The sequence below is a fragment of the Coccinella septempunctata genome, chromosome 8 (assembly GCF_907165205.1).
Source record: "Coccinella septempunctata chromosome 8, icCocSept1.1, whole genome shotgun sequence".
Classification (NCBI taxonomy): domain Eukaryota; kingdom Metazoa; phylum Arthropoda; class Insecta; order Coleoptera; family Coccinellidae; genus Coccinella; species Coccinella septempunctata.
The window spans coordinates 21,627,365-21,645,311 of NC_058196.1; the positions used below are offsets into that span (position 1 = coordinate 21,627,365).

Genomic DNA, 17,947 nt, shown 5'->3' on the forward strand with positions numbered 1-17,947 from the left:
CAGCTTACAATAAATTCTATATTAAGTACAAACCCATTCTAGGAGAAACAGAAATTATTTCTGAGCCTTTCAAGTGGTTTTAATTTTTTACGAAAATACCCATGATATGGATGTGGTTAATTGTAATTAATAACACAGGATGTCCCGCCAATCTATACCGACTCTTTTTCGCCCCATATTCTAGAATCAATATAAAAGCTAACAATATTAATTAATATTATTAAAAAGTAAGTAATAAAAAAAAACGAAGTAAAATTCGAAAAATTCAACGAAACTTATATCTTGAACAATTTTTCAATCTATTCTCGTTATTTCAATACTTCAGCAATACACAATACTCGTATATCGTTATGAAAGTATGATATGACCCCATGATTTTTACACAGGAATTGCTGACAGGATTCTATCAAATTGTCAAACATAATGGCCCATGTTTTATACCCCTATAATTCCTGAGATAAAAATGTTATCAATTCACAAATAAATGGAAAAGCGATAACTGTACAGAGAATAATCTTTTCCATTTTTGTACAGAAAGATGGCTCGTAATTGTTGTTGTAAATTAAATCAATGGTGGTACAATGGATATCCTGTGTATTGAGGAAAAATTCGAAACTTTTACTCAATTCTTGTTTTCGCTTTCTCCTAGAAATGTATAGACATAAGACATTTCCCGACATGACTCCAGTTAATTTAACATTCTTATACTTGTTGCAATAAAAACGTGAACAAATATAGCAACTTCTTAAATTATTGAAAATATCACCCTTAAAAACGTTGCCAATCTGTATTATAAAAGGTGCCATCATACATCCATAAGTTATTTTTGAAGAAATATTTTATCGACCCTATTAATGTGCTGACAAAGTTATGAGTCTTGCAAAAAATTCTTAGATAGAAACTACTTAGAAATGTTAAATTGCAAAAAATATTGTTGGATCCTGATACTGGATTCGATTCCACAATATTCTACCTAATTTCACAATCTTCTAATTATTTTTATGACCCTGTTTTTTTAAAGGCTATAAATTATATATGTATATCTTCATTTCACTTTACTTGATTGTAATTTTGTTCCGATACAGGGCACGATAATACGGCTAGCATGTTGTGGGTACAGTATCCCTGATATGAAACATCCAAGGGAGTTGATATGAATTCTTCAAAAGTTCAGAGACGAATCATGATTTATGTCAACATATTTTCGAAACTTATAAAAAAAAAATTTGAAGATAAGTTTATTCATATTAGTTAAGTTTTATAATTATCGATATCCATGCTCACAATTAATGTTTCCAGTCAGAAAATATGTTTGTATTCGTCAGATGACCAAAAAGTATCTCGAGTAATTACCCTTTTGAAACATAAAAAAGGAAAATCGTAAACGAAAAAATAAAACTCCTTAACATGAGGTATCTAACCACGACACATGTTTCGCTATCACAGTAACAACTTCAGGAGAGTTAAAGTAAACTGAATTTTTCCTTTCTGTCAGCAATATTTATATATTTTTATCACTTCTTCGATCAAGAACTAAAATGACGATAATACTACTGGTGTATAGAAATTGCATGTGACATTGAGGGAAAACAATCATGGCAATTATAATTCCAAAAATATCGTCATGTAAGAATATACATAATCATGTATATTTGTTCTGGAAACTTCCTCTAGATGAGTAGAAGTTGAGCTCATTGCTTGTTTATACCTTTTCGTTCTTCATCAAATAATTCAGTTTACGTTTACCCTCCTGAAGATGCTAGTTTGGGAGCGAAACACATGTAGTGGTTGAATAACTCAAGTCACTGAAGATTACACAATTCAGTTTTTAAGTTTAACTATGGATTTTCATCAAGTATCGGCCAGATCACTTCAATATGAGAAAAAACGTCTTTATATCTGTCACATTCTTGCTGCAGATACTCAATAAAAGATTAAAGCCGTCACAACACGACAACTAATCGCTAGCCGACATTAAGGCCCCACTATACTATAACCATTAAGCACGTAAGTCAACAATTTAATATTCCACTCTTGGAGTGTTGCAACTATCCGATAGAAGCATTCAATCGTCTTAAAATAAAGTGACTATCACTCAATTCTAGAATCTATTCGAAAGATCAATTATTTTTCAAAATTATACGATTCTTTGTATATTCTATGGATATAGTCGAAAATTTGGCACATAAATATGAAAAATTCATAATTTTTATCAAAGAACACCCAATAACATCGAAAGGGATAACAATAGATTGTCCCTATTATAGTCAATTGTTAATTTTCAACAAAGATAAACGAGTACTACATAAATAAGATGGAAAAAGACTAGATTATATCACTAACGAATTTATATTCACAATTTTGACAGTGAAACCAAGGCTCTAAGCAGAGTCTATTCAACATAACAATCTACAACAAAAAATTTGGCCTTAATCAAATCAAGCGCATCGGCTTCTATACGATGAATACTAAATACTACTAATACTTCAATTCCTTCTCATTTCAATGTTAATTGCAGACAACAAGAGTGCACATATTTTATTCCAGATGAATTGAAAATACTTTTGCTTCGCGCCTTGGTTTAAGTTGCAGTCTGACTGCTTTTTTCAAAGAAAAAACAATCCATTCGGAAATTTCCAAATGATTACTGTTTCATATTGATGATTCTGATAAACTTTCTTAAATTGGCCCTTTTTGAGATGCTTGTTTCTATTTATTGAGTTCACAAATCATACTGGAGCAATCCTTCAATTTGAATCTAACTTATATTATCAGTTCAACAGTTTTTGCATATAAATTTGGGAGCTTTCTTAGGGCTGCTGGGTATCAGGGTATCAGAGAGTATAAGTCACAGATATGTAACTTTAACAATGTGATGAACTGTTCAGTTCTCATCTCATACTTCGAATAAGTGCATGTTTCATCTCTAGTGATCACAGTAACTATCTAATATTAACAAACTAACTTTGATCATTCGATCATTCAAGAGATCTCAATTATGTCAATATCATGAAGATAATATTTGGAAAGAAGCGATTCCAAGTTTTGCATTATTTGAATGCAATATTTGTGTATACTAGTATACTCCATTCAAGAATGATTGAAATTTAGGGTGGCTATGGAGATAATAAGAAATATGTTGATGAAGGCCCATTCAATCAAATTTTGAGTTGCCGAACTCAGGTTGGTAATGGCAATAAACAATGAACTATAGACAAATTACATACAGAGTGGGCGATAGAGAAGGATACAGCAGCTCTGTAGGTCGGTAGAACCGAATTATATGAAATCGCTTGGATAAGTCAATTTTTGATTTCAGAGCCGATGTTTCCTTTTTAATGGCCCACTCTGTATTTCAGTTCCGTAATCGAAATTACTAAATTATTGGTGGTCTTTTCTGACCATGTATTGAGCAGGGTTTGGACTTTCAATGCCTACTGTGTCAATAATAATTCTTGAATGGACCATACAGGATGTCCCACGGTTGGTGTAGCTTATTAGATTTTTACGGAGAACGGATCATAGAGGATTGTTCTGAAAATTTTGGTCCTTGGGTTTAACGCTTCTGATCTATCTGCCTAGAATATTTACAATGTTGCACGTTGCCGCTTATGAGAAAAAATACTACAAACTTCCCTATTTCATATATAGCACACCCTACTTATTCTTTTTTCGCTTCTCTATCCTCATTTTCCCGATTTTTGTCTAGTACCTACTTTCCTATCCCTATTCCTGTTACTTTCGAAGATATTGACCCTAATATATAACCAAATTCCCTATATCCGTTCTCTGTAAACGTCTCATCTGGGGCACCCTGTATTTATATCAAATGAACGCAATGCGGTGTTCAAAATCAGCATTATCGCGCCTCACACTGAGCTCCTAAGAATGCACTTATCATTGGAAAGCAATGAATAATGCAATGCGAATCAATAAACATTTATTAATTCAAAATCATTCAATCTTTGGTTTCGTTATTTTCCAGCGATTCCTTGGAATGCTTCTATCCCAGTTGGTAAATATTAAACATAAAAATACTGGAAAAAATAGTATATGAATAACGAAGCGAATGCTTGGGCTGGATCATTTTGGCACTCATCAATTAACTATAGGTATGGAAGTTGCAGTCAAACAGCCACAGCCTGAGTAATTTGATATCGCTTGAATAATGTATTTGGCCCAGATCACTCACTATCGACTTACCAGACAAAAAAACTGGTAAATATTTCTTGAATTAAATAATTAAAAAAATTCGTCACTATTCAACGAGTCTACTTTCTTAGTGCGAATGAGAAATTGCTCTTCAATTTATTGCCCATTTTTTCAGTTTATCAAAAGTTTAACGGAGCGATTACAAGTTTCAGAAAAGGCACTTCCTAGTGTACTTTTAAAACGATTCTTTCCCACCATTCTTAAAATATTTCAAATAACCCTATGTACTTTCATATTGCACTGATATTATTTTTCATGCAGATTCTTTGAAACTAGCCCCAAAGCTGTACTGTAGAAAACAGGTATAGTTATTCAGTTTCATATTGACTTTAAGGATTGAAATCAAGATTAGAATAAGGATGAGCAAATGATAATATTTGTCAAACATTATGGTGGAATGTTTGCTTGTACTAAATTCAATTCAACAAACTTTTCTTCGAGTTTCTTCTCACTTGATTCGAGAAATATTTTGATATGAATTATAGATTAAATGGTTTGATCAGGACAATAAATTAAGAAGCTTTTTTCTATAACTATATACAATTCCAACGCCTAATGAAACAAAAATAAATTAGCATATATATAACAATACTGCAACGATGTCCTAACCTAATGTCTTTTGGTTGCGGTATAATTATATTCGAAAACACAACACACTCACCTGCGATTGTATCTAAATATATTCATATAAATATGATATATAAAAAATTAAAAATAACAAATCTTTGGCTTGTTCCCCGTTACCAATCTTTTAAGTTTAAATAACCATCATAATAATTAATGACAATCGTATTGTCAAAATTTGTAAGAATCTCACAGATATGAATTCTTGGTGGCGTCATTGGTGCCATCATTGTTATTGGGGATATGTGAATGGCACCCAGTTAGGTGGATGCCAAAACCAGTCCAGTTAATGTATCGGCGCTTTCACAATGTGGTTGGGTGCAATGTAATGATACCCTGGAAGTGGCAAACCTGCAGTCTCCATGGATATCCTGAAGGAAAAACAGAAAAGAAATGATTACTGACCACTTCTTGAGAACTAGGACTAAAAGATGATGTAGGTGAGTTACTTCGAAGGTCAGTGGAGGCAAAGGAAAAGAGCTAAGCCATTTGATCCGGGACAAGGGTAATCATATAGGATGCCCCAACTTAAACCCCCACTAAAACTAGTCACGCTTATTATATTGCCAAAAGCCAAAACCCTTTTTTCCTTTTTGAGGATGGTATGTGTCGAGTGAATGTGTTTTAAAATTCTTATTGTGAACAATAAAATCGAATGAAAAATGCTGCTCTCTTGTTTCTTCTTTTACTGTAGTCATTCTTCATATCAGATAGGTATTGTTGTGAATTATAGAAATGGAATGTCGATCCATATCTAGACAGATGGGAGAGGAGACTTCTGTGCAAGTTGCTAATCAACAAAAGTAATTTAACCACTATACATGTGTTTCGCTACCACTGTAGCATCTTCAGTTGGATGGAGTAGTTTATCTTCACCCAAATGAGGATGCTATTATGATGATGTAATTAGTTTTCTAACTGAAGATTGTGCTGATCACCTGATTTCACGTCTAAATTTTTTCTCATATCGAAGACATCATTTGTAGCTCCAATAAGTCTTTGGGTTCTCTTTTGCGCAACTGCAGATAATTCTCCAATTTTACAGCTATAAAATCATTGTATATAGGTATTTCTATTAAGTGCGCAGATAACTCGAATGCTGAAGTGTGGCGGGGAATCCTTATCAAAATTCTAAATGCATATCATATCAGCGTTGAAGTCTGTTGGAAAAAATTTGTAATATCTGTATTTTAGGAAGTATAAGATTTATCCGAGTATCCCTCATTGCTCAGCGAGTTTGAATTAAACTAGATTCAGGAAAATTGCTGATGTCACTTTTGCATTTAAATTGATTAATAACCGTATTGATTCAACATCATGAATTACTCTTCTTGATTTCAGAGCGTCTCGCCTTTCTTCAAGATACAATTTAACATTTAACGCAGGATTAGTGCTCCGACTTCTCAACGCCATTTCCACAGTCCTGTCGTTTCCATGTGCAAGAACTTAAGCTATAAAATGTCGCCATATTTCCAATGCTGGATTTAGAAGGCAATTATTGTATGCGCCTGATCAGAGGTTAACGTAAATTTTTACTGCCGACGGCGATGATTCAGTTTGTTGTTTTCGCTCATTTTTTATAATACTTCATTACACCAGTAAATGGGATTATGCCTGCTGGATGTGATTTATTTGAATAAATAATATGTGTAGCCGTAGCCGCAATTGGCCACACTGTTTTTGCGACGCTCAAGCACATTTTTCAAGATAAATTGCCATCGAAGATTAAATGAAATGATGGTTTCTATAAGTGTTGAATTGATGTCAGCAGTCGATAAGGTGAAGGAATTACCTATATCCCAGCGACATCTGACCGGAAACGAGGTCCAAAACTCCATTCAATTTTCTAACTCTCAGAGTGAAGATAGCATCATGTACTTACATCGCACGAATCGTATAGGTATCATGCGATAATAAATCAGGGAAAGAGAGAGAGCGCGAAAAATTTCGAATTCGTGGTAGTCACTCACCGGACACCTATAAAGTATATGGATACAAATAATATTACATACATAAATGTATATCTGTGAAAGATACAACTAGGACGTCTAAGATGAAAATAAACAAACAGATTCAGAGATAACCAAAAAGGAAACAATCTGGCAAATGTCAAGGTAGATCATATATCGACTTTAACGATTTACCCCTTAGCGGTCACTTATTTTCTTTCTCAAGTTTTTATAAATGGCAATATTTCGGTATACAGGAATGTTATATCACTTTGAAAAAATCGTTTTTTGTGACCAAACTACGTGTTGCTTAGACGAAAAGAAATATGTAAGTTAATTATCATTAAATAGGCCAACAGGATCCCACATGTTTGTAAGTTAGGAATGTTAGGATTACGTAAAGAACACCTAAACTTTCAATTCAAAGCATCTCTACATGAACAACGACAGCTTTTGACTTTCAATCACATATGCTTGGTGACAATTAAACATAAGTATACGGAGTATTTTCGAAGGTGTAAAGTAGCTACAATAAAACCCATTGGAAATGAACACCATTTTACCAGAATTAAGTTGCTCGTATGGAACTTTCAAGATCCCTCTTGAAATCCTATATTCGATTCCATCAAATAAGGAATAGTGTTCAGCATACACAACACTGTTCTAAACTAAGTGATTACTTATTAGTGGAAAAACTTAACATTTTTGAGTGATTTTCAACAGGCTATGTAACTTGAAGAAGAATTAATGGTCGTGTATGTGTAGCGAATTTGATCTTTTGGATATGAACTTTAGATCCACGATGAGTTTTCTGGTTTTGTCACTTCATTTAACTTTGTGTGATATTGGGGTAGTCAAGCAGTGAGCTTTATATTAAGTTTCTTGGGAGGTTTTTAGGGTTCATATTGAGTGAATAAACTAATAATTTCTACTACATTTCTCAAATCCTCAAGCTCTGCGAAGAAGCGATTTTCAGTAGAATTTTTTCTTGAATGTTTGCATTATGCTGATTATTGGAACACTTATGGGAAGACTTTCCTACATTTTCTTGTTAATAATTTGCCAGAATTAATTTCAAATAGTTCTTTCATCATCAGACGCAGAATGAGTGAGTTATTCAATGTCAACGTAAGTTTTTCTGCTATTTCAATTTTTTGTGGTAGTTTGGGTGGAACATGAAAGGAAGGTAAACAGTATAGAAGAATTGAGATACCACATTGGGAAACCACTACTTGTGAAGCTGATGATCGACATTGTAATTGCTGACGTGTTTCTTTTCTTACAATCTGGGCATCAATTCAATTGGTGAATTCTTAGACTCATTTTTAAAATCCTTTTGTGTCAGGTGATAGGAGTTATCGAAATGGGAAATTTCACAAAATATTGTGTCATTAAAATATATTTACATTAGCATTTGGTACCTAAACGTAAAAAAAATCACAATTTACTCTGGCTTTTTTAGGCTTTCCCCATCTGGCTCCAGAGTTAATGGTATTTATTTGCTGGACTCGCTCTGGTTCTTTGTCTTCCGTTTGGCGTTTTTCGCGGTCCTTGATATGCAGCGGTTCGCGCATCATCGATTTCACAAAACCCTTAATTAGCTGATTTTCCCCTCTCTACTTCTCCCGAACGTTGCTAACGAAATTAGTATATTGGTACCGAAAATAAATCTTGACTGTAACCCTGGCAGCATTGAACTCTAAAAGACTATCTTTCGAAAGAAAGCTCATGTCTGAATAGCCGATTACAACAGATGCTTTTGCAAACTATTACGATTACCTAACACTTAAATTACAAATCAAAAATTTGATAGTTCTTGGTTGAACATAAAATCAAAGATATGTAATATCCAAGAAAGTAAAGTATAATTACCAAGAAGATATTATACCATATTATTGCATACTAAATTCATGGTAATACCTTTGTATGATGCAAGCAAAGCAGTAATAAGCACCAATATTTTAAAGAGATATTTCGTAGCCTACTTGACAATAACTCGTTGCTTTCATAAATGTTATGTGTGCAAAGGCAGGGTGTCTCCCGGTGATGTGTAACAGGATATGGCTCTATATGAAAACATGTTTTCTATTTCGGTTCAATAATCATGAATATTTCAAATGCAAAAGTAGGTGTAGGTGTAGGAACTACTCAAAGTAATCCATTTGAGAACAAAATTAAGGAAATGCCAGAATGCCTAAAAGCTCACAAGGTGATCGCAAGGAAGAAGGGTGGTCAAATCTTACCAGGATATGTCTCTCTTCACTGGATAGGATGATGGACTTCTCTGTATTAGCAGGCTAAGGGGAGTTGGGATCAGAAAATAATTTTTCACATTGAATGAGACTTCATTATTTGTAAAAGGAAAAGGATTTCGAAGTTCCTCTTATAGTTCTTAGTAAATTAATGTTTTGCTATAGAAAACTATTTCACAGGTATAAAAAAAATTAACACTAAAGATCATTCTTCATAATACAAGATTATGTATGTTAAATTCGAAACTCATATTCGAACAATTGGACGGCGTTGAATTATGATGTAATGAATGTCAATATGAAAAAGAAATTTCTTCAATTTCGCCGTTCAGAGAGTTGATTGAAAAATGGGAAAATAAAACATCTATCATGTCGACTTTTAATAGGAGCTGGAATTGATTCGTAGCGTTTCATAAGAGATGACTTGGGTAGTAAATTTTTCCATTATTTCCTAATCAAAACTGCCATCAATCGTGGAATCCCACTATATACATATAATCAGGATTGAGTGAATATATACGTCGAATTTTATGAAAATAATACTTCAAAAAATCATTTCATTTCGCTCGAAGTTGATGATGTCTAAACTTCATCAGCTATATTTTCATTTGGTTGGCATGCTTCAAAAAATACGATTTTTATAAGAAAAGCATTCAAACTGCCGAAAACATTTGAAAAATAAGATTTCTAGGCATTGTTCAAAGAAGGATGTAATCAAGTTGACTGATTCATTCATCAGTGGTTGATACCCCAGGGATATATGTGGGTATCATCAAATGGATATGCTTGTGCATACGATGGCCTTCATTGATATTTTTAGGAATACAGACGTTGTTTATCAGAAATCAGTGTATGTCTATACGTCCAAGGCAAATTGATGTTGGCCAAATAATATCCTTGAATCCTACTTGATTTTCAATAATGCAATAATTCGGAAATTTGCAATTGCATTCAAGAAACTTTTTTTGAAGGGACAAAATGCAACGCATCAATTCCAACAGCCAACTAATGGAAAACAAAAATTTTTTAGATTGAATTCGCTATTGATGTTTTCATGATTCGAAATGAAATACCAAATAAAGAGACAATCGAACATTCAGTTTGTATTGTGTAAATCTTACAATAAACCTATCTAATTATAAAACATTTATTCATGTCCTAATCGTAATGAAAGCCACATTGAATATCAATATACAATAATCGATATTTATAGACGTCTATTCTAAATTACTTGAATAATCCTTCAGCAGCTCTGGTTTTGTACATTATCCAATAAAAAAAATACTAAACATAAGCCTCTACACTCTGGAAAAATTCTATACATATGGCACCAAGGTTGCCTTAGAAATTACTGAATAGAAATAAAGTAGTGCATAATTTTCGTAGTACAAAATGCAAAAAAAATCATCATGTTTGAATGATTCAGATCTGGATTGGTTCAAGGATTTTGAACAATGTACCTATTATTAACGTACTCAAATATTCAATAAGAGATGACTGATTCAGTGATGTTTTTTGAAATTCTCCTTCACGGTCTAAAGAGATTCAAAAGTTAAAATATAAATGGGTAATAATGAAATGATGAAGAATCTTTTCTGTATCTATAAGATAGTAATAGCGCAGTGGATATTCGATATTAAATAGGTACCAAATACCGCAATGGAGAGCAGCGCAGTGCAATTCAAAGCCACCTGCGATGTCACAATTGTTTATAAAGATCCTGAATGAACTTTCGGAGGAGAAAAGACATATTTCATAACGATTATACGTATAGAAAGTTCATACTTATAGAGAAATAATGAAAAAAAATATATTTTATATTTCATGTGCAAACACAGATATTGTAAATATTTTGTCCATGCAGAGAGTGAGAGAAAAACTTTTTTCTAGTTCTTATAATATTATATAATCAATTAGATATTAAATGGTCGATAAATGTTGGAGTTACCTAGAATGACACTGAATTGCTTGCGATATACAGAAAAAGTTATTTTTTATTGTGAATATACAATGAAACAAATTCTTACCTCAATGGTGAACATTTTACAAAAACGGTAATACTAATTTTGTTGATCAAGTGATTTTTCACCGCCAAAGGGAAGCGATGACAAACAATTTTCATATTTCCCCTATTCTTTCTGATGGTCATGTAATCTAGAAAATACTTTATATTTCCTGTGAATTCTGTTCCAAAATATATTTTAGTTTCTTCTTTCAATTCTTGTTGGTTGCTAGTGGGGAATGTAATGCCGCACGATATATACCACGTTATTTGCAGGAGTGGCAAATCTCAAAATTCTGCGAAACCCTGCCGGATGCTCTAAAGGCAACAAAAATGTATTAATCTCCGCCATTTTTGTATAAAGCGGTTTCTGTTCAATGAAGATTGATCCAAATCGTTATTTTTCAGGCGATCACTAAGATGAAAATCTTGTATGAATTTCATATTAGCACTATAAGAAAAAGAATAATTGAACAACTCAATGCTTGGCATTGTTTTTATAAATAAAAAGAATTGAACTACTTCCTACTTGAAACTCGCTATGAACAAAGATTTGTGCCATAATGGGATATCATGTGGCAGACTTTAATCTTATTTTTGCCTTGAGGAGCATTAATGACTATGTTTGCCGCCAAAAAAAGACCATCGTTGCCAAATGAAAGCGCTTCAAAAATGTAAAATCAAGTGTATGCAAAGGGGTGGCTATATAACCCCCCTAGTTTACAATTGAAACATTCAATGTATCGTTCTTATCTGTTTCTGAGATCTCTTCTTATGCTCTTCAAATAAGGCTACCTAGTTTTTGAAAATCAGTGCACGTATACCGAAAATGTAATAGTTTTTTCTGGCAACACAATAGAAAAATTAGTCAAATCAAAGTTTTTGAATTGAATCCTTGTCATTATCCACCGTCCTTAAGATCTTTTGAAAAACGTGATTGTATATTGTAATTACAGTGATTATATAGTCACTGTAATTGTAATGGCCATCTAGCGGAAAATTATGGTGGTCCTTATCAGCCAAACAGACACAACTAGAAAAACCAACAAATGATTAAGTAGATCTCTCATTTCAACATTTCTTTTTACACCCACGTCCCTTGAAACTGCAGAATCCTGCAAGTGTGCCTCTTCTGTCCATTTTTATCCTTTATGGGTAATTCTAAACATCAGCAGAGTCACGAGCAAATAATTTAAAGTACACTATTTTTAAACATTATTGAAACATGCAACTCGATAATAACTATATGAGGTTTTGCTTTGATGCCGACCTTGTCGATTCACGCATGCGCATCTCACTGTATTTATGAGTAGCATTATTCTCATATGTTGGATATGTGTATCATCATTTCAATATATCCACTTCAGCCAAAATAACATGCCAATTTTTCCACGTCCTACTTTGTCAAAATTCTTTCATTAATTTTGCAGCAAAGCTCAACAGACCCCAAAGCAAGCAATTAATAAATAAATGAAGGTCATCAAGATCAAAGAAATTTCTTATCGCTCCGATCAGATTTGAGGAATGTTTCTCATCCCCATTCAGCCAATATTCGAACGTTAGTTCACAAAATTCAAAGCGATTTCACAACAGAGAATTCGAATCTTTCGTAGGACATTATCACCATGACACTTGTTTTTAGCTTCTGATCATTCAAACATGAAAAAAAAAAGAAAAAAAAAAAAAAAAAAAAAGTTTGTATCCTTATTTATTCAATTTCAATTATTTCGGCGAAAGATTCATAAATTTATGATATCTTTTGGAAATCAAAATACTGTCATACACCATCACAAATATTCAGAATGTGAAATACAATTTGGTTTCAATGATATAGTCCAAATAATTTAATTCATATCTAAATACAAACCTTTTCGAAAGAATTCAAATGAACAAAAAAATATGGATCGTTTTCCTTCACGAAGTGTGAATGAAACAAAAACGATAATTAACAAAAAATAATATTGTTCCCTTTTGTTTTACAAGACTTAAAACTACAGAGATTATGAAACAGCATAAAAATTTATGCATTTAAGTCAATAACAATGATCTCTCATTATTTTTCAAGTTTTAAATTTTTTCAATACTGAAAATTATAATATATACAATTATGCTTTTATGATTAAGGAATCGGAGAAAAAATGATTAGTGCTTAGATACGATATATAATAAATTGTTGTCTATTTATGCCATATTGCTGACTTCACTGATATATAAATATTGGATAACTTTTGTATACAATAAAGGAAAAAAACTAACTGTATAAACTAATCATACCAAATAAATTTTTATCTTTGGGTTACTGAAAAAATTATAAAACAAAAATAATTAAAAGTCTTCTTAGGACCCAAAAAGGGAATAGGATATAGCGAACTGAAAGAATCGAAATGTTCTTGATTTCGGGTTGTGGTTAGTTTTTTTTTTCAATAAGGATTGAATTTTCTGTCGTTCTTGACTTTGGATCCTTCGGATTGGCCACTGCCGCCAGGGGATCGGAGTCGGGGAGTGTAATTCTTGTGGGATCGATGAACCCCTGTGGTCTGGACAGGAGGAGCTCCGGTTTGGCCGCCCAAAAGCTCAGTGAGGCCACCCAGTGCACTGAGACTAGTCAGAGCGTTGAGGGCCCCAGGTTTGGTGAGCAATTGGGCGAGGGGAATTGCACTGGCCAAGGGAGAGGCAGCGGTGGTGGAGGACTGGCTTGTTCCGCCAGTGCTGGGAGAGTTTTGGGCCTCAAGGTTAGCTTTCTGCAGTTCAACACTAAGGAAATAACATAGAAACAAGGATTGTAGTATGAGACAGTGAGCAGAGGTCAAGGGAATAGTGACAGATGAGCACACTAAGCGTGATGCATCAGAAAAGTGTCAAGTTCGATCGACCAATCTGGACGTTATTCCCACTGGGATTGGAAAACATTCCGATTGGACTTGATCTAACGTTGACATACCTGCTTTTTGCATAACGTTAAGTGTGGCGATCTTTTGGACGGCCGATCAAATGTTGAAAGTTTATCAGCATTCTGCTTCAACATTTTCAATGTAATCATACAATTTCAACAGGAATCAGGATGAAAAATCATGATTAATTCACACTGAAGGATGTGATGCGATCCCAAACAATGTATTTTCTGATAAAAATCAAGGAAACCCCTAAATAATCGTTTTTGATCAATCTTGTTAAAGAAAAACGTTTTTCTTGATAAAATAAATCGTCATTTTCTTCAATAATAAGCTTATTCTGCTGGCCAACGTACAGCTCACCCTAAATGTCATGTAACTTTTTTCAGAATCGCTCGTCCAAAACTGGGCTTTATGATTATACAGGGTGTTTACTAAAGATGCGGCAAAAATACAGGAGGTGATTCCTTCTCCGAAATCCAACGTCTTCATTTATAGAATTGAAAGATATATCGTTAAAATTTTCGACATAAGAAGTCTTCCTTTATCCGAGAAAATTATCCGTCTACTGTTTAACGCGAACTACACTAAGACTACCAAAATGTTAATATTTGAAAATGTATCAAGTTTTTTCTACTATCTCAGGCCGTTGCTTTTGAAAACCATTGAGTTCAGGGCATTAGACCAAGATAACCTTTTTTGAACTACCGGGATGAATTATACAACACTGTTTTCTATTCCTCGACGTTTTGATCCATTTTGGGGATTTTCTTCAAGGTTATAAGAAGATTTATTTTTAATTCTGGACAAAGAAACAGTCGTGAAGTACAATATAATATTATCTTTTTCTTCTTGAAATGTTCCGATATATAAACCCAAATAACACTACAACAATCAATAGAATATGACACAAATTCGGGAGAAATATAGTATTTTTGATTTGTTTTTTTTCTTTTTGAATTATTAACTTCTTGCGATACCATCAGACTAAATTGGTAGTATAACCTCCAAAATTTATGATTGAAAAAAAATGAAAAATACAAACAAACGAAAAATGCTAAAAAAATTAAAGTGAATATTCGCCAGAAACTTACTCTTTGCAGTTGAATCAAATTTTCAGTATTGCAGTACATACCATGTGGAGGCGAGAAATTTACGTATTACACACGCACAAAAAATGGTCCTGATGACACTTAATGGCTCATTGGACGTAATTTCAAGAAACTCATTTCTTGTAGGTGTATAAAATTTTTCTGGGAACCGTATGAGTGACAGTAGGCTATTGAAACTAATCTGGTATACTATAAATTGTGGATCAATTGTCACGTTAACCGTATGGAGACACCTAACTCAATACATCAGTACATATACCTACAGAATAATTTTTGATTTCCCTTTACAGATTGTTACATGTACGCAAATTATCCTGTCCTGAAGAAGATACCAACAGGATCGAAACGTGGCCAAATTGAAAGGAATGTATAATTCACCATAGCATTCCTAGAGTCAATACCCGTTTCCTCAGAAACACTCGAAGGTTTTAGAGAATGAGATTTAGCTGTAAATATGTATCTTTCGAGAAGTTAGGGTAGTTTTGAGGGGTGGTAACCTCTGAAAATACCTCTAAAACACTAAACTCGCTAGAGGGATGACATTTTTATTTGGATACTGACACAACATATCGAACATTTTAACGAAATATCTCTTGCCCTTTCAATTAACCAACGAAACGTCTTGACACCCCATATCTCAGAAGATGTGCACTATTGACCGCATGGTTCTTGACGAAATACTAATCTTTTCGTACAAGAAACACCTCCTGCATTTTTCGCAACATAAGTTGACATCCCAGATGTTCTCAATTACCTAATATCAGAGGATTTCTCTTTCGTGAAGTTACCAATTCAATATTTGAAGATTGACAGAAATCACTACATCTTTCGATGAAAGTTTTTCAGTCCAACCTGCCGAATGTGATTGAATAAATGAGCTTCCAATATTTATAACTCTGAAAGTGGGATTAGGATTTAAATAACCGGAAGCAACAAAATCCCTTAAGAGTTTCGAATTTCGTACATTATTCAGAATTCGCAGATTACTTTCAACATTTGAACAAAATTCCGCCAAAGATTCTGTCCGTGAAAACACCACATACACACATAAATAAATAATAAATAAATGAATCAGGTACAATGATCTCGATAAAACTTTAAATTTGAGGTCAGTGATTTTAAATGGTGTGTTCACGGACAAAACAGAAGAGCTGTATCATGGAGGGACTCATCTCTGGAAAAGAAAACAGGATTAAAAACCACAAAGAACTTCCATTCAAAGAGAATCAAACAAAAGAACAACTTTGAATGAAATTCAATGCGACAAGCAATGGATCAATTGATGTGCTATTGATAGGATTTAGTTTTTGCATAATGAGGTATGAACTTGACTGGAACAAAAGGATTTTAGCAAACAAGGATTCCAAGAACACATCAAATGATTGAAGGGTATATTCTACTTTATTTCAAAACTAATAACAATCTTCCAAATACAACAATATAATAAATAGATATATGTCAAATAAAACGATGAAAATCAACTCGAATTTGAAGGAACTGAAATTATCATATCACACGACCAAATGAACTTGCACTCATTGCATTCATCACAGGTTCCGGAAACAATATGCCTCCGCACCAAACTACTCACAATTTCGGTCAGTCTTATCGAAGACTCAACGAGTTCTTTCCTGCAAATCGAAAAAAATGAGCAACTTACCTCATGTTTATGAGATATTGGGCCAGCGCAACAGCGTCAGGGTTCCCCGATATGGTGATGGTTCTGTCCGTGACTCCGCTCTCGCGATCATCGCAATTTGAGATGCGTATCATGGCACCGGATATCTGTCTGATCTCGGCGATCTTGGTGCCGCCCTTACCGATGATGCAACCGATCAACTCATTTGGTACAGTCATCTCGTGAGTTTGTTGGTTGGCATTCTGCTGGTTTCGGGAGCTGGCAGTCCTCAATTGCGATCCGGCGAGGGCAGCAAGGGCTGAAAACGTAGGGCCAATCAGACATTAGATTTACACCGGACTCATTTTGCGTTGTTGCATTTGCTCGTCTCTAGAAGCCGTTACTACACGAGCAATCAGAATCGCGATGAGAAGGAGCCTCAGAATTATTGAGCAATGGTGCTTATCAGTGAGGTTAAACATTAAATAAATAGAGTCGAAGTCTGGAGTTATAAATATCTGGAAATAACCCTAAATAGTTCTGTGGAATAAGCATTTGAATATCGCTGCTAGTAAATCAATGATGATATTGAGAAGACTGGCTGGTAAAACTTGGGAGATGCAACCCAAAAATAATATAATGGATGTACAGCGTGGGCAAAATTCGTAGTCTACTGGGAGGATCGCGAGAACTATAAGAGCTAAAAGAAATAAAGAATTGTGAAAACCGTAGCCTCCTAAGATTCTTCGCTTTTGGGTTATTAGTAAACAATGAGATTTTGACGATTTAGAAAAGTTCCCGTAACTTTTTTGTCTTTGAAGAAACACATCTGAAACTTGAACCTTCTACAGGCACTTTTTTACGTAGAATCCACTGACGAGCTCAAAATATTTTTTCATTTCGAATCACTAGGCGAACTTTCGTTTTTTAAATGCAAACTTTTATTGAATTTGTTATTTTTGAAATGAAAAAAGGTATTTTGTCACTAGATTTTACACATAAAAGTGCCTAAGAGGGTTTAAGTTTCAGATCTGTAACTTCAAAGACGAAAAAGTTATGAAATCGTCAAAATCATCAATTTTCGCTAATAACTCAAAAACAAAGACTCTTAGGAAGCTACGATTTTCACCATTCTTCGGATCTCTGAAAAAGAGCTCGGAATGTGTAATCCGTTTTCTTTTAGCTGCTATAGTTCTCGAGATGCCCTCAGTAGACAACGAATTTTGACCATCCTGTATGCCTTGATTGCAGGACCAGTAATCACTTATGGGACAATAGTCTGGAATT

General features: G+C 33.8%; 1 protein-coding gene across 7 annotated transcripts in view; it reads right to left on the minus strand.

Annotated features, from left to right (window-relative positions):
• Nucleotides 1–4,877: 4,877 nt before the first annotated feature.
• LOC123318645 (poly(rC)-binding protein 3) overlaps nt 4,878–17,947 on the minus strand; it is a 186,468-nt gene continuing 173,398 nt past the window's right edge. For 6 of the 7 annotated variants that reach the window (XM_044905321.1, XM_044905325.1, XM_044905324.1 and 3 more), the window contains 2 exons: nt 16,703–16,979; nt 12,731–13,793 (listed from right to left, as the gene is read on the minus strand). In XM_044905321.1, the coding sequence (XP_044761256.1) occupies nt 13,460–13,793; nt 16,703–16,979 (611 nt within the window). In that variant the 3' untranslated portion in view covers nt 12,731–13,459. Of the gene's footprint in view, nt 5,208–12,730; nt 13,794–16,702; nt 16,980–17,947 lie in introns of those variants that run through there. The other variant, XM_044905326.1, reaches the window with a different exon arrangement.